This window comes from Mesoplodon densirostris, chromosome 16 (genome assembly GCF_025265405.1).
Source record: "Mesoplodon densirostris isolate mMesDen1 chromosome 16, mMesDen1 primary haplotype, whole genome shotgun sequence".
NCBI lineage: Eukaryota > Metazoa > Chordata > Mammalia > Artiodactyla > Ziphiidae > Mesoplodon > Mesoplodon densirostris.
Window position 1 is genome coordinate 770,308 of NC_082676.1, and position 21,214 is coordinate 791,521.

Here is a 21,214-nt window from a genome sequence, read left to right on the forward strand (position 1 = left end):
CCCCTTGGGGCCCAGGACGGCCTGGAAACCCATCGCTCGACCCTCCCCTGGAGGCCCCCTTCCAGGTCCAGCCCTCTCTCCAAACCTGAAGCCAACTGGAAATGGACCCAGGTAATCTGGGGGTGAACAGGGAGTGGCCACAAAGCCATTCTGACCATTCATCACACTGTGGCAGGGGTCAGTAGAGCTTTCCTAAATAAATCATGCTGATTACCCAGAGTTTAATGTGTTTGTCATTAGAGCACTATTTTCCTGGCTGAAAAGAGATGAGCTGATGTCTATAAACCAACACAGGGGCTGACGCCCCACCCGGCCTCAGGTTAAGCGTGTCAGAGCTGCAATCAAGACACCAGACCCAAGGGAGGAACACAAACTGGAACGCACACACACTCACACACGGTCAGAGTCACACACGAGTGGCCACCACCTGGCCCCTGACACACACAGAGAGCAGAGCGTCACAGGCCGCAGCCGACAGCCCCTGCACATCTGGTATCACACGCCCCTGACGGTTCACGCACACACACACCTCAGAAACAAGAGCTGGAAATGGCCCACCGCAAGCTGCCCTCAATTCCCCAAAACACGCCTATGCTACCCACGCTACAAATGCACGGGGAACAAGCCGTCTGCGCAGGCTTACTCCAGGTCAGCCCTCCGACCAGCTGGTGTTGAGTCTGGAACAAAAGTCAAAAGCAGTATCTCCTCTACGGCTCCAGTGAAGGGAGCAATGCTGTTCTTTTCTCACTTCTGCAACAATGAAAAGCAAACTACCCACAAAAGCTCCATCTTGGCAGTGACTCCTAGGTGGACTCAGTTTCCCCGGCGTGCAAACCGTTCAGCGTGCCACGAGCCAATGGCACGCACACCAACACGCTGCCCTGCAGGAATTTCCCAAGACGGGAAGGAGTTAATTCACGTGCCACTCTGGTGCGACCACCGAGGCAGTTAAGACTCAGACCCGAGTGGCACCTTCTACCTGCTGCGGGCGGACACGGGAAGGCTAGTGCTGCAAGGCCAGCTTCGAGTGGCTCCGTTGCCCTGCACACAGCACCTGCACGCGGCATTCCACAGCGCCACAGAGCACCTGCCCTCACCCAAGGCCACAGAGCAGGAAAAGGCAGGCGTGAGCTCTAAGCCCAAGCACCTCAACCAGAAGCTTCCCTGACAGAGGCTCCAAGGGCAGAAGCAACCCAGGCCAGACGAAGGTGTGGAGAGCGTCCCCCACTCTCTAAGCCCTCGCAGCAGAGCCCGAGCGAAGCAGCAGCAAGGCCACTCCCCGGGCCGGCAACAGAGCAGGGGGCTGCCCCCACCTTCAGGTCCACAGCCAGGCGGCGTCGCTCCTGCCGGGTCCCTAAGGGAGGCTCACCTTTTCGAAGAACCCGCTTCTTGGCGCGGATGTCTGTCTCCAGCTCTGCTGCTCTGATGTAAATCCGAACAGACTGTGGGAGGTGACGGACAGCCTGGGCCACCACGGCCTTGGCTGTGTCCCCAGGCTGCAACCTGGCTGCTTCCAGCCACACATCTTCACTCTGGGGGGCAAAGGGACAGGACAGACAGCGTACGCGCAGGCTGGTGGTACGCGGCAGGCACCCCAGAAGGGCGCACACGAGCCTCGGAGACAGGGGGCCCAGGGTCCTCCCACCCGCGGGGCCCGGGGTTTACGGTGAGCTGGGCGCCCAGCGCGCCTGCGCCAGAGACACCCTGAAAGCCCCACACGTGGGAGCGTAGCTACAGCACGTCTGTGCCTGTGTGGGAAAGACACGCCACCACACTGTGAGGAGAGCACAGCCTGCACTCAGGGTAGGAAGTCAGCCCACGACGAGGCGGAGACACACAGGCAGGAAGAGGTTCGGACTGATGCAAACGTCCTGGGGGGAGAACTCACAGGGCACCTCTGGCTGTCAGGGTGCCCCAGCCTTCACAGCCAGCGCACAGTCCCTCAGAGGGTCTCAGGGCTTTCTGGAGCTGATCTCATCACACGCCCTAAGAGTCAGGCCCACCTCCAGGTTTCTGACCTCAGGGTGGGCCAAGCGCTGAGCAGCCTGGCTCTCTCTAGTTCAGGTTACCTCCCTGTTGACGTCGTGGCGGTCAGGCTTTCACTCCAAGTAAACATAAGCAGGAAAAACCCTTTCCCACTCTTCTTCCCCTCCTCGCCTGTCCCAACGCCTGTAGCTTCAACACCAAAAGGCAGGCAATTCCCTCCGAGTCCAGCCCACCCCCACGGCGTCCTGCGCGGCCCAGACGCGGAAGCCCTCAGGGGCGCGGTGCAGCTTGGGGAGGGCGCCCTACCTTGGGGCACATCTCCGTCCCCTTCATGATGAGGTTCCGAGCCACCTGGAGCTTCCCAGTGACCTCCTCCAGGCGGGCCGACGCGATCCAGGCTGGCGGGTGGTGAGGGTTGGTCTCCCGAACAGACTTGAGGAGCAGCCGGGCCTTCTTGATGTCACTGTGCAGGCGAGAAAGCACAGGGTCAGGCCGCCACCCGCTGAGGGCGTGCCCGGTCCGGAGGAGGGCGCCACTGCAGACACAATGTCCGGACTGTCACATCTGATGCCCCTGCTGACAGAACCAAGTCAGAACTCAGCGGGCACCCTTCCAAGCCTGCGGCACCTCCACACACACAGGCCTCGAGCCCAAGGTCAAGGTCAGAGACATGGGACGCAATCCGGAAGCTGCTCGCTAGCTCGGCACACACACAGATTTGGAATGTTTGGAATATAACAAATTTAATGTCCACAATGAACGGGTACGGATATACTTTAAACGAGAAATCAAACAATTCCACTCTACCTTTCTTACAACATCCACATCCTGTTTTGGCTGCATATTTTTCAAATAAAATCCAACACATTCCCAGCAACCTGAGCCCACCCAGCCACTGGCCCTGCAGGGTACTCACTTGATGTCCCCTCCATGAGTCGGGATCATGGAATTCAAATCTGTCAGATAGCCTTTGGGGTCAACCACAGTCTGCCCACTCACCGAGTCAGATACCTGCAAGACAGGCCAAGTCCAGCTAGTCGGACAGAGCCAGGAATGCCTGGAACAAAGTCCTCAGAGGGTCCCTGAAGCCCCTTCCCATAATCCCGACTACCAGTGGGCATGAGAACTTTTAAGTAAGAAAACAACCTTAACTCAAACAATAGTTTGTAACGATAATAAGCAAATTTCACCCATACAGAATAAAGATTTTAGAAAAAAAAGAAAACATAAAAGTCCCGGGGGAAAAGCCTAACTGGACATAAGGTCCATCTAAGAAAGAGTGAAACCCAGAAATCAAGAAGATCGATGATTTCAACTAACGTTCTCTACATTTTCACGGAGCAGTTCATTGTAGCATTCTCTCAAGTTGTGTCGTAAAGTTACCATGACAACAACAAAAACAAAACCACCTGAGTCAAAAATGGGCAAAAAATGCAGCAGGACAAGAAAAGGACGAGAGGAAAAGCGATGGGAAGGAAGAAATAAAACTCCCTTTGTTTGCCGGTAACTTGATTGATTATCTATGCAGAAAATTTGAAAAAAATTAACAAAAAACTCCCAGAACTAATAAGTAATTACAGCAGGGCTGCAGGATACAAGGTCAGTATCAATCACTGTCCTACATACCAGCAGTGAATATGTCGAATCTGAAATTAAAAACACAACAACATTTAGAAGAGCACCCAAAACTGTGAAACACAGTGGATCCTTGAACACGGGTTTGAACTGCGTGGGTCCATTTATACCTGGATTTTTCCCCTCAACACATACCACACCCGCTACACGATCTGCAGCTGGCTGAACCGACGGCCGTGGGCGGCCCTCGACTGCATACAGGGTCAGTGCCCCTAACACCCCACACTGTTCAAGGGTCAACCATACCTAGACATTAATCTAACAAATACGTACAAGATCTGTAAGAGGAAAAACTACAAAGCCTTAACAAATGAAATCAAAGAAAAACTAAATCAATGTAGAGAGATTCCATGTTCATGCCCAGGAAAACTCAGTATTGTCAAGATGTCAGTTCTTCCCAACTTTATCTGTAGATTCAACACATTCCCAATCAAAATCCCCGTAAGTTACTCTGTAGATATTGACAAGCAGATTCTAAAGTTCACATGGAGAGGAGGCAAAGGACCCAGAACAGCCAACACAACATTGAAGCAGAAAAACAAAGCTGGAGAACATGACCCAACTTAAAGACTTACTATGAAGGTATAGTAATGAAGACAGTGTGGTACTGGCAAAAAAAACTCCTAGACAACAACACAGGAAAAAATCTACATGAGCTGAGGTTTGGCAATTACTTTTTAGATACTACATCAAAGGCACAATCCATGAAGGTAAGAATTGATAAGCTGGACTTCATTAAAATTAAAAATTCCTGTCTGTGAAAGACACTGTCAGAAGAATGAAAAGACAAGCTATAGCCAGGAGGAAACATTTGGAAAAGACATATCAGATAAAGAACTGTTATCCAAAATACACAGAGAACTCTTAAAACTCAAGAAAACAAACAACCCGGGCAACTCCCTGGCAGTCTCACTGCCAAGGGCTGGGTTCAATCCCTGGTCGGGGAACTAAGATCCCGCAAGCCGTGCAGCATGGCCCCCCAACCCAAAAAAGAAAAAAAAAGGCAAATGGCTTGAATAGACATCTCTCCAAGGAAGAGATACAAACTACCAATAAGCACATGAAAAGATGTTCAACGTCACCAATCAGGGAAATGCCAATGAAAAGCCACCACGAGCTACTACTTCACACCCATGAGGAGGGCTACTGTCAAAATGCCGAAAATAACCAATATTGTCAAGGATGCAGAGAAGCTGGAACCCTTGTACAGTGCTGCCCTGCTGGAAAACTAAAACGGTGCAGCTGCTGTGGAAAACAGTATGGTGGTTCTTCAAAAAAGTCAACCTAGAATTACCATGTGATCTAGAAATTCCACTTCTGAGTTTATATCCAAAAGAACTGAAAACTGAAACTGAAACTGAAAACTGAACAGATATTTGTACACCAAGGCTCACAGCAGCATTAGTCACAATTGCCAAAAGGTGGAAGCAACCCAAGTGTCACGACAGATAACAAGATAAGCAAAATGCGGTTTATACATACATACAATGGAGCACCATTCAGCTTCAAAAAGGAAGGAAATCCTGACACCTGCTACAACATGCATGAGCCTTGAGGACATAAACCAAAGTATGTGAAATAAAGCAGCCACAAAAGGACCAATACTGTATGAATCTATTCACATGCGGTCCCTAGAGCAGTCAATTCACAGAGACAGAAAGTAGGATGGTGGAGCCAGGGGCTAAGGTAGGGGATGAGGAGGACGTGTTGAACGGGGACAGTCTCAGTCTGGGAAGATGAGAAAGTGCTGGAGATGATGGTGGGGATGGGGCACAATATGGATGTACTCAATGCCCCTGGGCTATACACTTAAAAATGGCTAAAACTTTAAATTTTATCTTATACATATCTTAGCACAAAACATTACTATTTTTTCTCTACATTTTACACACAAGTGTGAAAGATAAACAACAAACTAGATCCATGCAACATAAATGAAGCTCAACTTCACCACTCACAAGGATGCAAATTAAGTGGAGGCTTGTTGGAGGGAATGGGCCTCCCAGATTCGCGAAGACAAAGCCCCCTGACCAGAGCTGCCAAAGGGGTGGGGGTGGGGGGTGATGGATGGCACAGCCACCTCCCCCACAGTTGCCTGCCTTTGAGAGACAATTTGGCACCTAAGTGAAAATATGCCAACCCAACAATTCCACTTGAAAGATACTGTAAAAATATTTACTTAAATCTGCAAAGATAGAAGCACGAGGAGTTCATCAAAACATGGTTTGTGGGACTTCCCCGGTGGCACAGTGGTTAAGCATCCGCCTGCCAATGCAGGGAACATGGGCTCGATCCCTGATCTGGGAAGATTCCCACACACCACGGAGCAACTAAGCCCGTGCGCCACAACTACTGAAGCCTGAGCGCCTAGAGCCCGTGCTCCGCAACAAGAGAAGCCACCGCAATGAGAAGCCCACGCACCTCAACGAAGAGTAGCCCCCGCTCGCCGCAACTAGAGAAAAGCCTGCACGCAGCATCGGAGACCCAATGCAGCCAAAAATAAACAAATAAATAAATTTATTTTAAAAATTTTAAAAACATGGTTTGTAACCACAAACAAGCAGAATCCACCCAAAAGGTCCATCAATCAAAGACTAAATAGTGATACCCACAATGAACTACTCTCCAACTTATAAAGTAAATACATATCTAGTAACATGAAAACGTGCAATTTTTTGGATCTGTAAGCTACTCTTTTTTTTTACTGTAAAATACCTGCTCACCATAAAAAACTCAAGTATAGCAAAAGCTCAATTAAAATTTAAGTTTTCCACTGAGGCAACAGGAATGGTTGAGTACTTCACTCTGCTGTTTTTCTAAGTATGTGTGAAATTTTTCCATAAAAATGTTTAACACAAAGCATTCCCCAGTGGTGTGGGTGTGCCGCCCTGGTCACGTCCTGGCCTGTGCAGATCCACACTCTCTTCAACACACACAACTACTCAGGGTCTGGTTTTCATGTGCATGATGACTCCTTCCTGATTTGCTGGTTCTCTTGACTTTACGGTGCTTTCTATTGTACAAAAGTTTTTAATTTGTGTGTAGTCAACTTGAAAGTATTTTCCTTCATGGTTTCTGACGTGCATGTCATATGAGAAAGGGTCTTCGCTCTGCCTGGGTTTTCTAGAGCACGGAACCAAGTGCACGCCCCGTAAGGACACAGGGATTTACTAGGGTGCAGGAGGAACACACGTACGTTTAACTTTTATGTAAACAGGGAAGGGCATTAAGCGACATCAACAGTAAGCACGTGGCCTGTCACGAGTGCCTGTCTGGGCTGCTCCTCAGGCAGCCCTCTGTCACCTGCCACAGACCCCAAGCCCCAAGGGAGCAGGAGAACTGCATCAGGTGGCCCTTTGCTGCTGGCACCGAATGCAGCACACCTGTGCCCGCCCTCCGGGTCGACGCACGCACCAGCCTGAGTGCAGAATCCCATCACACTGTGTAATGGGATAGGGAATTGGACATGTCACAGGTCTGTTTAACATGTGACGAAGCACTTCAAAGGGTGAACTTTTCACAAATATAAATTAGTTTTATAAGCAAACCCAAAAATTCTGTAATATAATCTGTAGGAAAATAACGTGTGACACAACCTCTTACCTGGCTCAGCCTCATGTCCATCAAAGTGTTCCTGGCTTGGCCGATCTTCCTCATGTCCAGCTCACCTGTGCCGGGAGTCATCAGTCCAGGTGTCATCCCACCTGGGTATGGAGTGTTCAGTCCGCCTGGATAGGGTGTGTTCAGACCTCCAAATTGCTGGGGAAGCAAGGACAACACGCTGGCTTGCATCGTCTGCACTTCACTCTCATCTCTAGAACCTCTTCCCACTGGAGCCTGGCATCTGAACCAGTGGACAGACTCAGCCGCAGCACAGCCGCAGCACGTACTCCGGCTCCTCCAGCACCGCCCCCAACCCCCACCCTCATCTGTCCGACCAGACACAAGGAGCCCCGTTTGCCTGGTCTGTGGGTGCTCACAGTCTGCCGGGGATCTACTGATGTGTGGTTCTCTCCAGTCTGTAAATGTTTGGCAAAGAAGCTGTCCGGAACAGGGGTCAGCTTCTCATAGCGGGGGTTCCGCTGGCGCTTGTTTCTGGCATCGCCGACCTCAGGGATGCTCAGCCACTCTTCTTCTGTGACTTCAGCCAACTTCCTCTGGAAACACCCGGCCCCCAAACATTAATTCTCTGGCAGAACCGCACATGCACAAGAAAAATTACGTTCTCCCTGACCCCTACCGCCCACATAACGCCGCCTTAAGGACCCTGATGCAGACACGGTTTACCTACTTCGCTTAGAAAACTCAACCTGTTGCATCTGCTCTACTTCACTGAGATGTAAATTGTTCTGTCAAAGCCCAGGGAACCCAGTTCAGAAAACCTGATGTCTACATGGACACAGTTACCAAGTTACAAAGAAACCAGCTCCTCTGTCCCCCCTTTTCTGCGGAGGAGAGCTTGTCTGCACACGCGTACACTTAAGCACACCCAGGCAGGGCCCTTCTTCTACCCTCTGAATTAAAGCAAGCGCAGAGTGAGCAGCGCTGTGCTCGTCTCATCAGCTGTGCCCCAGCGCGTCTGTCCTCCGCTGGGAAGGCCATGAGGAGCAGCAGGCCACCCCTCTGCTCACTTTGAGGTCTGAGAACTGCTGCTGGATCTTGGGGCGCTCCATGCGGTATTTCTCAATTTCTTCTTTCTCCCTTTGCTCCCTAGAAGTACAATGTGTGCACGTGTTAGAAACCCTGGATGTCCATATCCTGAAACACAGTCACTTCATTATCCTTCCTAATTAAGTCACCAAAAAGAGTAATCCCACACACTTAGCAGTTAAATCAAATCTACTTTAAGGCAACAATGGATACATTCACAAATAACTCAACTTGCTACCAGATGAAAACACCAGAACTCACTAAAATAAAAAGCAAGCTGTCTTACTCCATTAAATACTTGCATTTGCACACAAGTATATTTCCTGCTTTAAAATTCGATAAAATCCCAAAGGTGGGGCCATCCTCTGAATAACTCAGCTCAGAAGAAAAGCTGAACCGTTGTCCTAGTCACCCATCCAAATGGGTTCCTGGTGACTTAGGACCAGGTCGTATGTGAACACAAAGAGCCGTGGGCAATGGTAACAAAGTATCGACCCAGTTAGGCAAACCGGAGTAGACATGAGCCCAGCAGCCAGGGCTTCCCAACGCTGAGATTTACGTTTCCCTCCGCAAGGTCAGACAGGAACTTGAATGCGTTGTGAATAATGACGTGCTTGGAAAAGACAAGCACCTCTCGACCGGCTGGAGACAGCCTGGCATCACAGCTCCTGACGGGAAGCAACTCGCACAGATACCGTCAGGTTTTCTGGCCAAAGATGTTCCACCTGATCTGAATCAAGCCTCAGGCTCCAACTTCCAATCCACAGGAAACGCTGAGAGCGTAACAAGGAAAAGGGTGCCATGAGGAGGTGGGCAGTCATTCCGTAAAGGGGGGGTGGTGGCTAGGAGACATGCCGGAGGAGTGGCACTGATTGCGTCATGGCTCGTAAAAGGCAGTTCTACAATATTCTGGAGACAAGCAGGGAACACTGGATGTGGACTGGCTACCAAGTAACAAGGATGGACTGCTCAGCGCCAGGGCGAACTGACCCCAACGGGACCCAGCAAAGCCCACCTGCAGAAGCAGAAGAAGTGAACGTGCAAACCGAATAGTGCAGACTATGTGGGGGCACACACCTGTCTGCTGCGCTGTTCTGCTTTTTTGTATTGTGAAAAGTTTTCAAAAGCCAACCACTTCCCTAAAACCACTTAATACAACAACTTTCTGTATGTGTCCACATCCCTCAGATTTTTTTAATGAATGAATTCCAGAAGATTGGAATCAAGTCTTCTTTAATATGGAAAACCACCTAATTACGATACGTATACGTTCATGCCCATTGATTAAATAACGTGCTTTTAAAAAACTCCCCTGAAGAACAGTACTTCACTCTTCTAATGTGATTTTGAAAAAACTAAAAATTCTACAGGTTATGAAAAGAAAACTGTATATATAATGAGCAACAGAAAGAAAAAAGTAAACCAGAATGTTAACTGTCAACTTCCAGGCTTGTGAATAAACATTACGCTCTTACTTACACTTAATCTTATTGTCCTAATATTCTAGAGTGAGAATGCATTCTTTTTGTAGTAAAAAAAATATAAAAATGTTATGAAGCAATAAAACTTATAGTTTGCAAGATCCTATGTTGATTTTGCATGTATTTCCCCAGAAAATGACAAGGAATCAGAAAGTTGCCAATGAGGTAACATCAATAGGACGGACGTGCTGGGCCAAGTTCAGTCCAACACACCCACGTGAGAGCCCCAGAGGGAAAACAGGAGGGCTCTGTGGGGGAGTGGTCTTCCCCCAACGGACCCCCAGAAACACAGGGTGCCCCTCCTTCAGCCTGCCTGGGCCTCGCAGCCTCCAGCTCACTGGAGTCCGTCCCCACCAGCCCAGCTCAACAATGACCTGTGCAGTAAGATCCTCAAGACACAGCCGCATGCCCACGAGGACTGCGATGGTCATTTGCCATCTTCAGTGAGCCTCCACATTACTTAATATACACTCATCAACATCACCACGCCCATTTCAAAGGTGGTAACCCTGATGCATAGGCAGAATAATCCCCCAAATTCTGTCGATTTCTGGGAAGTCAAACACGGAGTTCCCAAGCTCTCCACTCCAGTCCCCAGGCCCCAAGGCTACTCTGCAACAGTCCAGGGTTTTCCAAGTGTGGCTGCCACAGACCAAGCCCCAGGCAGCCTCAAAGCTGAGCAGACACATGTCCTATTCTTGCAACTTCTCTCCAAGTCTGAAATAAATTGAAATGAAACTTTCTGGGACTTCCCAGGCAGTCCAGCAGTTAAGACTCTGTGCTTCCACTGCACGGGGCACGGGTTTGATCCCTGGTCGGGGAACTAAGATCCCGCAGGCCACGCGGTGCAGCCCAAAAACAAACAAACACTTTTTTTTAAGTTGGATAAACACAGCATGAAGAGCGATAATTTGTCTTACCTTCTCTCTTTCCTTCTTTCATCCATCCTTTTATCCAGGGCTGCATAGATAGCATCTGCTTCCTCGTCATCTTTCTCGTAGGGCCCACTTGAGAAGAGGCTCCCAGCATAGCCGTTAAACTGAGAACCAAACAACATACTTAGAGTGTCAGCTTTTCTCCAATACGACCCCCACTAACAGAAACATCAATAGAGCACGTCTAGCTGCAAAATGCTTGCTCAACAATTTTTTTCAATCGGTTGAACCCAAATTGAAGGATAACAAAATAGCTGATGAGTACTCTTCAAAATTGTCAAGGGCATGAAAGAGAGAGTATCCACACCAACCAGAGGACACTAAGGAGGCACAACTAAATGCAAGGTGGGGTCCTGGGCCAGAAGTAGGACACAGGTGGAAAAACCAGTGGAACTCAAGTAACATCTACAGGTTAGTTAACATTGCTGCGTCAGTGTTAATTTCCTGGTTTCAATAACAGTACCAGGGTGCACCGAATACCCAATTCAATATCCTGGGATAAACCGTAATGGAAAAGAATGTATATATCTGTATAACTGAGTCACTTTGCTGTACAGCAGAAATTAATACAACATTGTAAATCAACTACACCTCAAAATAAAAACAAAAATTAAATAAATAAAAATTAAAAAAATAGGGACTTCCCTGGCGGCCCAGTGGTTAAGACTCCATGCTTCCACGGCAGGGGGCACTGGTTCGATCCCCGGTCGGGGAACTAAGATCCCACATGCCATGCAGCGTGACCAAAAAAAAGAAAATTTTTAAAAATTTAAAAATAGAAAAATAATAATAGTACTAGGGTCATGTGAGATGGGGAGAAACTTGTGAAGAGTATGCAGGAAGCCTCCGTGTTATTTTTGCAAGTTCTCTGTAACTTTACAATTACTCGAAATTGAATTTTTAAAAAACTTTTCTCTGAGGAAAAATGCCATCTGTTGTAACATATCTGTAGAAAACTTCAATAGACCAAACATGAATTCATTAATAAAATAAGCACTAAAGCAAAAGAAGGTAAATATTACCGATTCCACTTAAAATTTTCATCATTAAAGACCAGCCAAGACACAGCACCAACACAACGGTTCTAATAGTTGCAAGTGTACCTCTTCTGAAGAGACCACAATACTTTATACTTTATAAAAGAGACTTTATACTTTTCCTGCTCCCCTCTCAAGCTCTGTTTCAGCTATCCCCTATCCCCTACCCACCGACTAGCTGAAACAGCCAATGTACCCATCACTCCAAGGCACTCATCACAGATGCCAGCAGCACACTGGGTTAAGAACATGGACGCTGGCCGGGGAGCCCCTCACAAGTCACCTCATCGTAGTTGGTGTCATTCAGATCCTCGTCATCGTCATCCGCAGCCTGGCTCTTCTTCATCTGGTCGCCGACAGTCCTCTTGCCTGGGGGCGCATGGCGGTCATCCACAGGATCATTGGCATCCCGGGCAGGCCCGATGTCCGAGCGGGTGGTGAAGCCAGTAGCACTGCAGGAGACCCCAAGATGCCCATTCATCTGAGTGGCCTTGTTCCTGTGCCAAGACCCTCCACAGTTGTCACCTAATGACCCCTCTTTTTCTAACTCCTCTGGGAAACCTCCAAAAAGCCCAGAAGCAGTGAACTCCACACAGCTGTCCTCTTCAAGAGAGAAACCTGAGAAGGTTCTCAGGCTCCCTCCTGCCACCCCACATTCTCCTTGAGGGAGCTTCCCCCGGGCACCAGACCGCCCTGCTCCCAGGTCACAGTCTCCCGTTTCCAACGATCTGCCAATCAGCCCTCTCTCTGAATCCAACCAGGCCCCCAAACCCAACGCGGCCCAGTCGGAGGTCCTCTTCTGTGCCTGCCCTACAGCTGCCCTGGGTTGTTTCCGCCGATGGTGGCAGTGCCGTCGTCCCAGGCACCACGGCATCAGCTTTGCCTCCCTCTCCCTCCCATCCGTCTCTAAATTCTACGGGGTCTACCGCCAAAATCCCTCCTCCGAGACCATGACTCCCACCGCAGCTGGGATCCAAGTCAGCTACCCCTGCACGGAGCTTCCCTGTGCTTCGGCACAGCTCTGAGCGCGGCGCACTGCGGTGTCTACTCCTCCGGGGCCGACAGGGGCCCTGGGCCCTCTGCCCCTGCTGCTCCACGCCACCCACCGCACATCCCACCCGCACAGACTCCTCACAGTTCCTTCCTCTTCCTCCACGCCTCATCTTCCTTCTCAAATGCCCAACACACAAAGCAGCAGTTTTTCCTCTGACCCTGCCACAGCTGAACACCCCTACGTCCTTCTGAACTTGGCTCAGATGTTGATCGCTGGAACCCCAGAATTCTAAATCTGTTCCTCTTTATGTACTTATGTATGCAAACACCTCATCTCCCCTAGTAAACTGCAGGTCCTCTGAAGACACTGTCAAGATCTTAGACTTGTGTGTGCCCCAGATTCTAACGTCCATAACGCTGGACATAATACTCCCAACAAGAGAAACCTGATCAGATGAATAACAAATAAACAGGGTGACGATGCCTGCTCACGTGCTCAACAATACACGGTAGTCATCTGACCTCGGGGACCCAGTCACAAGGCTCACAGATGCCATCCCTACCCCTGGGGAGTAGAGAGTCTGAAGAAGCAGCCATGTGACCACCAGCACCTCAGGGGAAGAATGAGGTACCACCGTGAGAGGCCACACAGAGGACTCCAGCCCGGATCGTGAGGAGAGAATCAGTCACGCTCAAGCCAAGAATGGGGGGGGGGGGCGGCCTGCCCGGCCTGAGCTGGGGGGAGGGTAGCCACGGTGCTCCGACTACCTGACGGAGATTTGCGTCCTCGCCACGGCAGACTCGCAAGACGGTGCTGCCACCCACCCCGGGGAGAGAAACCGGGCTCAGAATCGTCGCTTCAAGCCCAAGCGTCCCGCCTCCTAGGGGCAGACAGCCTCCCCCGGGTCTGCCCTAACCCAGAGCGCCGTTCTTCCCAACAAGATCAGGCCAACCCCGCGCCATCCCTGTTCTCGTCCTCCCCGTCGCTGTCGGCGGCCGCCCAGACCCGGGCCCCTTCCCCCAGCGCGCGGCCCGCCCCAGGCCTCACCCCCGGCCCAGCCCCGGCACGTAGCCGAGCGGGGCGGGCATGCCCAAGAACGGCTTCTTCTTCTTGTTCATGGCGCCGGTGACGCCGACGGCCAAGAAGGGAAGGGGTGGAGGCCGCGGCCGGAGACGAAAATCCACACACGTCCGAGGCCCTGTAACAGGAAGGATCGCGGCCCGCGTCACCCGCGCCCCGGAAGCAGAGCCCGTGGTCCCACGTAGCCCCGCCCACCGCGGATTCCCTGGGCGGAAGTTTCCGAAACTCGACTTCCGGCGGCTCCCGGCGGCTCTGGACCGCGGCTAAGCGGACAGAGACGCGGCGAGCGCATGTGCTGTAGCGCCCGCTCCTGGTGCGGCGGGCAGGCGATGTGCTCCTGGACTAGCCCTGGGGGACCTCAAAACTGAGCAGGGGCGGCCCTGCTTACTGCGTGTTTTCGATGCATTTCCGAGACTCGCCTGTACGAGCAGGACCCATGGGTCCCCTTCATCCCTGAGCCTCCCACCCTGCCCTTCAGAGTCGCCTTGGCCCCGGGGCAGGGCCTAACACACCTGAGCAGGCTGCACACCTAGCCGACTGGGTAGGGCTTGTGCGGGGTGTATGTGCCCCGATCGCGGTACAGACTGCTGCCCTAGCTCTCCGCGCTCAGACTCCTGGGCCCCGCCCACACCCCCACCATACCCTGAACATTCCGGTGATTCCGGTGACCGTGGGAGCCCAGACCCTAGAGAGCTAATTGACGAAAATAAATAAATGCAGCAGAACAAGTCAGTATGTGGGCATGGGCGGTCACAGCATGTGGGTGAATTCCGTGTGTGTTGGTGCGCAGGGGTGCAAGTCCGACCACCCGTGATCATATTTTAGGTGGACACGCAGGACTGTTATCTGGATACATGACTGTGTGTCCATGTGCACCTTTGCTGAGGTGGCGGTGGGACATTCTTTGGTCCCCACATACACCTGGGGAGAGCCCTTGGGCTCTTGGCAGAGCAGGCAAAAAGCTGGTCACAAGTCTAGCCTTCTGCTGGACCAGGCAGCCCCCAGCCCACCCTAACACTTCTCACTGGAGTCCTGAAGCAAGCACATCCCTCCTGCCTGCTGCAGCCCCCTCGGAGTTTCTCTCTCCTCCCTGTCCCCAGCCTACCCCTTTTCGGTGCCATATCCTGGGCACTGAGCCAGATTCTGGGGCTACAGAGGGAAGGGGAGAGACCCTGATGTCCACCTGAAGTTCACAGAGTGGGGAGGGGAAGGTAAGAGAGGGTCAAACTGGCTTCTCTGGGGAAGCAAGTGTCCATTCGAGGGAGAAACCTCCAGAGAGGTCTGGAGAATGCATGAATAAACGAATGAGTAAGTAAATTGACAAAGGAGAATGGAGGGAAGTGGTGGGTCTGGCCCTTGACCTAGGCCCCATGGGGCAGAGGGTCCCAGGAGCAGGTAGGAGACCCCCTCCTCTCCATCCGCAGAGAGGACTAAGGCACCCTCAGATGCTCCTGCAGACGCCTGGACCCCGGGCGGCCGCACAGAGTCACTCGTCCCTGGCGCCATGCCCAGGTGCGCACAGCCGCCCCTTGCCCTGGCAGACGCCCTCCGCGCTCGCACATCCGCGCGCCGCCGACACCCCTCGGAGCTCCCGGAGCGCGCCCCGCTCTCAGGGATCGGCAGCAGGTGCCTCGCCGCGCAGACTCGCCGGGCGCGGGGACCGGCTCGGGCGCGGGGCCGGCTGGGGCGGGGCAGCGGCGCGCGTTCCCCGCCGGCCACACGGGCCGCCCTGCGCCCGGCGAGGGGCGTGTGCACCGGCTGGGGACCGGCGGGCCCCATGTTCACGGAGCTGAGGACCAAGCCGAGCCCCCCGCGAGGCAGCGCCGGGGCTGTGCGCGCCGGCTTCGGGGAGCGCCGGGATGTGGACGGTGAGCAGGGCTGGACCCGGGCGCGGAGCTATCGCGGTCTGGGGGGCTCGAGGACCGGAGGGACAGGGCCAGGTCCTAGCGAAATCCAAACTGCAGCTGCGCTCGGAGTAGGGGGCGCGTCCCGGCCGAACGGGGTTCCCGGTGTCTTTATCCAGCGCTGGGGCGAGGGCGGGGGGGGGGGGGGCGGCGGTCAGGCCTTGGGGATCGGTGCGCCCTGGTTTGGGGGAGGTGACCCGCCGAGGCTCCTGTCCCCAGGCTAGGACCACCCTGCGGTCACCTGTTCCTTCGCGCGGAGAAAACCTTCCCCGGCCCCTGCAGTGGGGCCCAGAGGGGGTCCCCGCCCCATTTCCTCCTGGAATTCTGACGTTGGGGCTGGAAAGGAGGGACGGACCGACAGACGGACCGAGAGCCCTCCCCCAGCGCGGGCAGGAAATGGGCGGGGCCCGGCTGGCCCAGGACAGGTGCGGCGCGGGCAGAGGCGTCCGACTGGTTCTCCGGCCTGGAGGCCCCTCCAGGCGAAGCCCTGCGACCCGGGCGCCCCTCCCCCGAAACGTGCCTGCTTAGAATGAGTCTCCTCCCACCGTACTAGAACCACCCTCGGCCACGCCCTCTGTCTGACCCCAGACCTCAAATTGAGAGTTGCCATCCAATTCCAGAAAGTTGTAAGAATGGGGAGGGAGGAGGGGGAGGAAGATGTGGGTTTCCCTCATTACTGAAACCTTCTGGGCACATCACCAAGCCCTGCCCTCAGTGGGGGTGAGAGGCTGTGTCTGCGGTAGGAGGGTCACTAACACTCCTGCTGAGGGGGTGGGGGAAGGACCCCGGCCTGGGAACCCGATCCTGCCTGCTGAGTCAGGGCGTGGATGCTGTAAGATGGGGCAAGGCTGGGCCCTGCTTCCTGTCTCTCCCCAGGGCTCTGGACACCACACGGAGCCTTCATCCATCCATTCAGTCATTCACAATGTTTCTGGGCACCTCCTGTGTCCCAAGACCTGTGCAAGGCCTTGGGAGGAGTCAGTCCGGGTGTCTACCCTCCTCTGACTCCTGTCAGCAACCAGCACAGAAACGATGGTAAAACTAAAACGTGATGAGCGTAACGAAGCTGGCATGGGAAGAGAAAGCGCAAGGCGTCAGCCTGGGTCCCCCAGCGCGTGGTTGCAGCCTGTGTGCCTGTGCTGACACTGCCATGCCCAGGAGCTGCCCTGGGCCAGGGTGCCTGCAGGAAGGGGGAGCAGGAACCTTGTGGGCTTTGCCCAGAGTTCAGGCTTCTTCTTGTTCACAAGTCACAGCCAGTGAGCACAGCAGGACAGAGGCCAAGCCTCCAACGAACGCCAGGTGGGGCTGCAGGGACCAGGTGCCTTCAACGACGTGGGCAGGCAGCCCAGCCACAGGGGTCTCCCCACCGCACAGAGTCTCCCAGGACGCTGGGGCTGCGTTTCCGCACAGGCAAGTCCTGTGCGTGCGTGCGTGCGTGCGCCCTGGTCTGATGTGGCTATGCCAGCCCAAGGAGAAGACCAGGGCCGTCCCAGGATAGCCCCACCTGGTTCTGAGTGTGAGGCTCCCTGGTGGGCATGTCTCTCTCTAATTAAACAGAATCCATCCTGCTCCCCAGAGCACAGACTATGCTTCTTGAAGGTGGAGTTCTCAGGACAGCTCATGCACACTTCCTTCTCTTTGGGGAGGCTCGGGAACCCCTAACTGGGAACGTGCCTCTCCTCTTCCGTGGAGGGAAGATGGGCTGAGCAGGAAGCCGGATCACAGGGAGGGAGCCCCTGCCCCTGACCGCTGTGACCAGGCACCCCTGCTTTGCAGCCACTGCCCACTTCAGCTTCTGCCGGACCCTCCTGGAGCAAACGGTGTCGGCCGAGAGCATCCCCTGCCCCCTGCCTCGGACCCCGGGCACCAGCCTCACGTGGCACGACTCCCGCAGCCAGAGGGCAGCTGGCGGCCGGCAGGTCAAGCTCCTTCAGCAGCCCGGCACCGAGGCCCCCCAGGTACCCACCCTCACACTACACCCACCTCAGCCCCTGCGCTCCCTGCCACCCCACTCCACCGGCCACCCCTCTTCCCACAGGGCCGGCTGTACTCTGACCACGATGGCCTGTACCACACAAGCCCCTCCCTGGGTGGCCTGACGGGGCCTGTGGTCCTGTGGAGTCAGCAGGACGTCTGCAAATGGCTCAAGAAGCACTGTCCCCACAACTACCTCGTCTACGTAGAGGCCTTCTCCCAGCACGCCATCACCGGTGCCGTGGGGGGCTGGGGGGCTGGGGTGTGGCAGGGGCGGGCTCCCCGGAGAGCCTTCTCCCCCTCCCCTCTCTCTTCTGCTTCCTCCCCAGTCGGCCTCTCCGTCTGGGTCTTCGTCTCTGTTTCTGTCGTCGCCTGGCTTCGCTCTGCTCAGCCTCCAGTCCTCCTTGCCCTCCCTCCGCCTCTCTCCCTCCCTTGCCCTGTCTCTCTGAGTCTCTCTCTGCATGTCTGTCTCTGCCCACCCGACCCACTTCTTCCTCTCTCTCCCTCCTCTCTCTCTGCCTTTGCTCTCGAAGCCCCTTGGATGGCAACCTCGGCTCAACCCCTCTCCCCTCCCTCCCAGGCCGGGCACTGCTGCGGCTGAACGCGGAGAAGCTGCAACGGATGGGGCTGGCGCAGGAGGCGCAGCGGCAGGAGGTGCTGCAGCAGCTGCTGCGCCTACAGGTGCGCGAGGAGGGGCGGAGCCTGCAGCTGCTCAGCCAAGGTCAGTGGGAGGAGCCAGGAATACCCACAGGTTCAGAAAGCCCTGGGGGGTGCTGGGCCTCGAGGCCCCGGAGTGCAGGGTGGGTGGGTTGACCTCAGGAGGGTGGCCGGGGACCCCAGTAAGGGCTGTCCTGCACCTGGGGCAAGAGGGGATGATGCCAGAGGCCCCCGACCCTCCTCATCCCCATTCACCCCATAGCTTCCTTCGGAAACATGTCCTAGCTGCTGCCTAGGCTTGAACGCCGGACCTCAGCACTGTGACCGGAGCCCCTGACGAGGACGGGGCAGAGCTGGCCGTGCAGCCCCTCTCAGACCCCGCGTGAGGCCCCGGGGCCAGCCCCTGGACAGGTGGGACGGGCATCGCCACGTCCAGCCACCTCTGGTTGTGCACTCCGGGCCGTGCCTGGGAGTGGGCGGGCGGGCGGGCAGGGGCTGCTTGAGTGGGGCCCTTCCTCCCGGGACCTGAGCCCAGGTCCACACCCTGGTGCTGCTGGCAGCATGCAGGGCAGCCACCGGGAGCCAGAGCCGGTGTGGACATCCCCCCAGACTCCCAAGGAGTCTGTTTATTTATATTCCCTTCACCGGCACCCTCCATCGCCTGCTGAGTCACGCGTCTTCTAGGCATCCTGCCCTCCCCCAGGGCCAGAGGTCTGCCCCCTCGCCCCGTTTACGCCCTCCCCCAGCCCCTAGAGGACTGCCCGCACAGGTGGGGTAAACTGCCAAGGCTCCCTTTGGTGTGTGGCCCTCCCCTGTCCTTGCCTAGAGAATGGTCATCGGCCCAGCCCAGCCAGCCACCGTGCCAAGTGCTGTCACTCATTTTTGAAACCCTTACCACGCCCCCATCTACTCATGGGGACTGGAACACACGCCCAAGACCTGACCCCCAGGAGGACCCCACGCCCAGTGCCCAATACCAGGCTCACCTGTGTCCTGGCCTTAGGTTGGGGGACAGCTCCCTCCTCCCAGGGTCATGGAGACTGCCTTCCAGGCTTAGTCATGGGTGGGCGTTCCCACTGCCCCTTTCCCAGGAGAACCCGGATCCACAAGAACTGTTCTGACAGCTGCACCCCCCAGGCCCACCCAGTGGAGACCCAGCCAGCACCTGAGCAACCACTCCGTGGGCCCAGCAGGGGAGTAGCTAGGGAGTCCTGGCAGCCCCACCCTCTCGCACCTCTGCCCACTCAATCCCCTAGGGGATTCTGAAACTCTCGGGGGTAGATGAGGCTGAGCCCCCAGACCCCAGTCCGTGCCCTGTGCCAGCCTCAGGATGGGAGGTTGGTTGTTGCAGGTCCCATGTGGAATTTGAACAACTGGCCTGGTGCCCCCCATCCCGTGCGCCTCCCCATGGGAAGCCCCTCATCCTGCCCGGCTGCCCTGAATATCCCTGGCCACCTCATGCCATCACGACATGACCCTTTCCAGGGAGCCCTTCCTGTCTCTCTCCCCTTTTCCCTCCCTGTCTTGGACCCTCAGCCCCGCTGTGTTCCTGTCTCATCTTCCTTGTTTTGCGCTTTTTTATATTCTGACAAAAAAAATCAGAAATAAACTTGGTTCTCAAGTGCCGCGAGTGTGGTGTCCGACTCTGGCCACCCAGGCATGTGGGGGACGCTCAGAGCCTTGAGTGGGGCCTGGGCCTGGGAGGAGGGGGCGCCTGGGCCAGCTGCCTCCAGCTGGGGCCACCAGGGGGCAGTGGTGTCCCATCCTGGTGGGGCGCCTGTGTACCCCAGGCCCCTGCTGGCCCCAGCTGCCCCATGGGCCGCACCCGGAGACAGGGACACAGGTGTGTTAGGTTCCTGGAGCTGTTGTAACAGATGACCACGACAGGGAGGCTTAACACAACAGAAACGAACTTTCTCACTGTTCTACAGGCCACAAGTCTGGAATCCAGCAGGGCAGCACTCCTTCCTGGGCTCAGGAAAGAACCCTTCCTCGTCTCTCCAGCTTCTGGGGGCTGTCCTGGGGGGATCCCTGGGCTCATGGACACACCACTCCATCCTGGATTCCAGGGTTACATTACCTCTGCCTAAATCTCCAAATCTCTGCCAAATCTCCCTCCTACAAGGACACTTGTCACTGGACATGGGGCCCACCTGGATAATCCAGGATGATCTCTTCATTTCAAGATCCTTAACTTAAATCACGTCTGCAAAACCTTTATTCCAGATAAGGTCCCATTCATAGGTTCCAGGGATCTGAAGTGACTATCTTTTGGGGATCCCCATTTAGCCCCCCCCACAAGTGAAAGCCCTGACATAAGAAACACACGTCACAGCACATGCCCCCACACATACCCACACAGCAACCAGACACACAAATACTAACACAGAGGCATAAACCGAGCCCTGCAGTCTGGACACACACGCACCAACACACAGAGACACGATGACACCAGCATCCAGACACACAACACACTGACACAGGGTCCCAGCATCCCATGACCTCCTAACATACAGAAAAACACCAGGCACAGTGCACGCCATACACAACACACACAACATCACACGTTGCCCTGACATGCAGACGCACCGCGGCCTGGACACACATCCACCAAGACCCAGACATCCCCCCAACACCTGGTGTCCAGTCACTTGGATACTAACATACGACCAGCATCTTTCTCACCTAGTACGGGACACAGAGACATACCCTGACACCTTGATGGCCAAACAGGACACAGCTTGACATATGTGGTCATGCAGACATACACCTACCAATTGGATGCACCTCAGGACACACACACTGACCCCTCTCCCGAAATCCTGCATGTCTTGACCCTGGGGTGGGCACGGTGAACGAGGGAGGGATTACATAGGTCTCT

The 21,214-nt window shown here is 54.6% G+C and overlaps 2 protein-coding genes across 2 annotated transcripts in view; one reads left to right on the forward strand and one right to left on the reverse strand.

Moving 5' to 3' along the window:
* PRPF6 (pre-mRNA processing factor 6) overlaps positions 1–13,963 on the reverse strand; it is a 35,332-nt gene extending 21,369 nt beyond the window's left edge. Inside the window, exons 1-9 of the mRNA XM_060120481.1 lie at positions 13,766–13,963; positions 12,008–12,176; positions 10,673–10,791; positions 8,253–8,331; positions 7,602–7,778; positions 7,225–7,380; positions 2,903–2,997; positions 2,293–2,449; positions 1,370–1,532 (exon numbers count right to left, since the gene is read on the reverse strand). Coding sequence (XP_059976464.1) covers positions 1,370–1,532; positions 2,293–2,449; positions 2,903–2,997; positions 7,225–7,380; positions 7,602–7,778; positions 8,253–8,331; positions 10,673–10,791; positions 12,008–12,176; positions 13,766–13,836 — 1,186 coding nt within the window. The 5' untranslated portion in view covers positions 13,837–13,963. The remainder of the gene's footprint in view (positions 1–1,369; positions 1,533–2,292; positions 2,450–2,902; positions 2,998–7,224; positions 7,381–7,601; positions 7,779–8,252; positions 8,332–10,672; positions 10,792–12,007; positions 12,177–13,765) is intronic.
* Positions 13,964–15,302: 1,339 nt separating this feature from the next.
* Positions 15,303–19,958, forward strand: SAMD10 (sterile alpha motif domain containing 10). The gene is made up of 5 exons (XM_060078036.1): positions 15,303–15,666; positions 17,479–17,660; positions 17,741–17,912; positions 18,257–18,397; positions 18,596–19,958. Exons 1-5 carry the CDS (start codon positions 15,303–15,305, stop codon positions 18,616–18,618), a joined length of 882 nt encoding a protein of 293 aa, XP_059934019.1. The 3' UTR covers positions 18,619–19,958.
* The last annotated feature ends 1,256 nt before the right edge of the window (positions 19,959–21,214 follow it).

What these genes read in the sequence shown, in the direction of transcription:
- SAMD10 (XM_060078036.1), top strand. Translation starts at nt 15,303, where the DNA reads ATGCCCAGGTGCGCACAGCCGCCCCTTGCCCTGGCAGACGCCCTCCGC. An exon ending in GGAGCGCCGGGATGTGGACG is followed by an intron (nt 15,667 to 17,478) that starts GTGAGCAGGGCT and finishes CCTGCTTTGCAG; the next exon opens with CCACTGCCCACTTCAGCTTC. An exon ending in CCGGCACCGAGGCCCCCCAG is followed by an intron (nt 17,661 to 17,740) that starts GTACCCACCCTC and finishes CTCTTCCCACAG; the next exon opens with GGCCGGCTGTACTCTGACCA.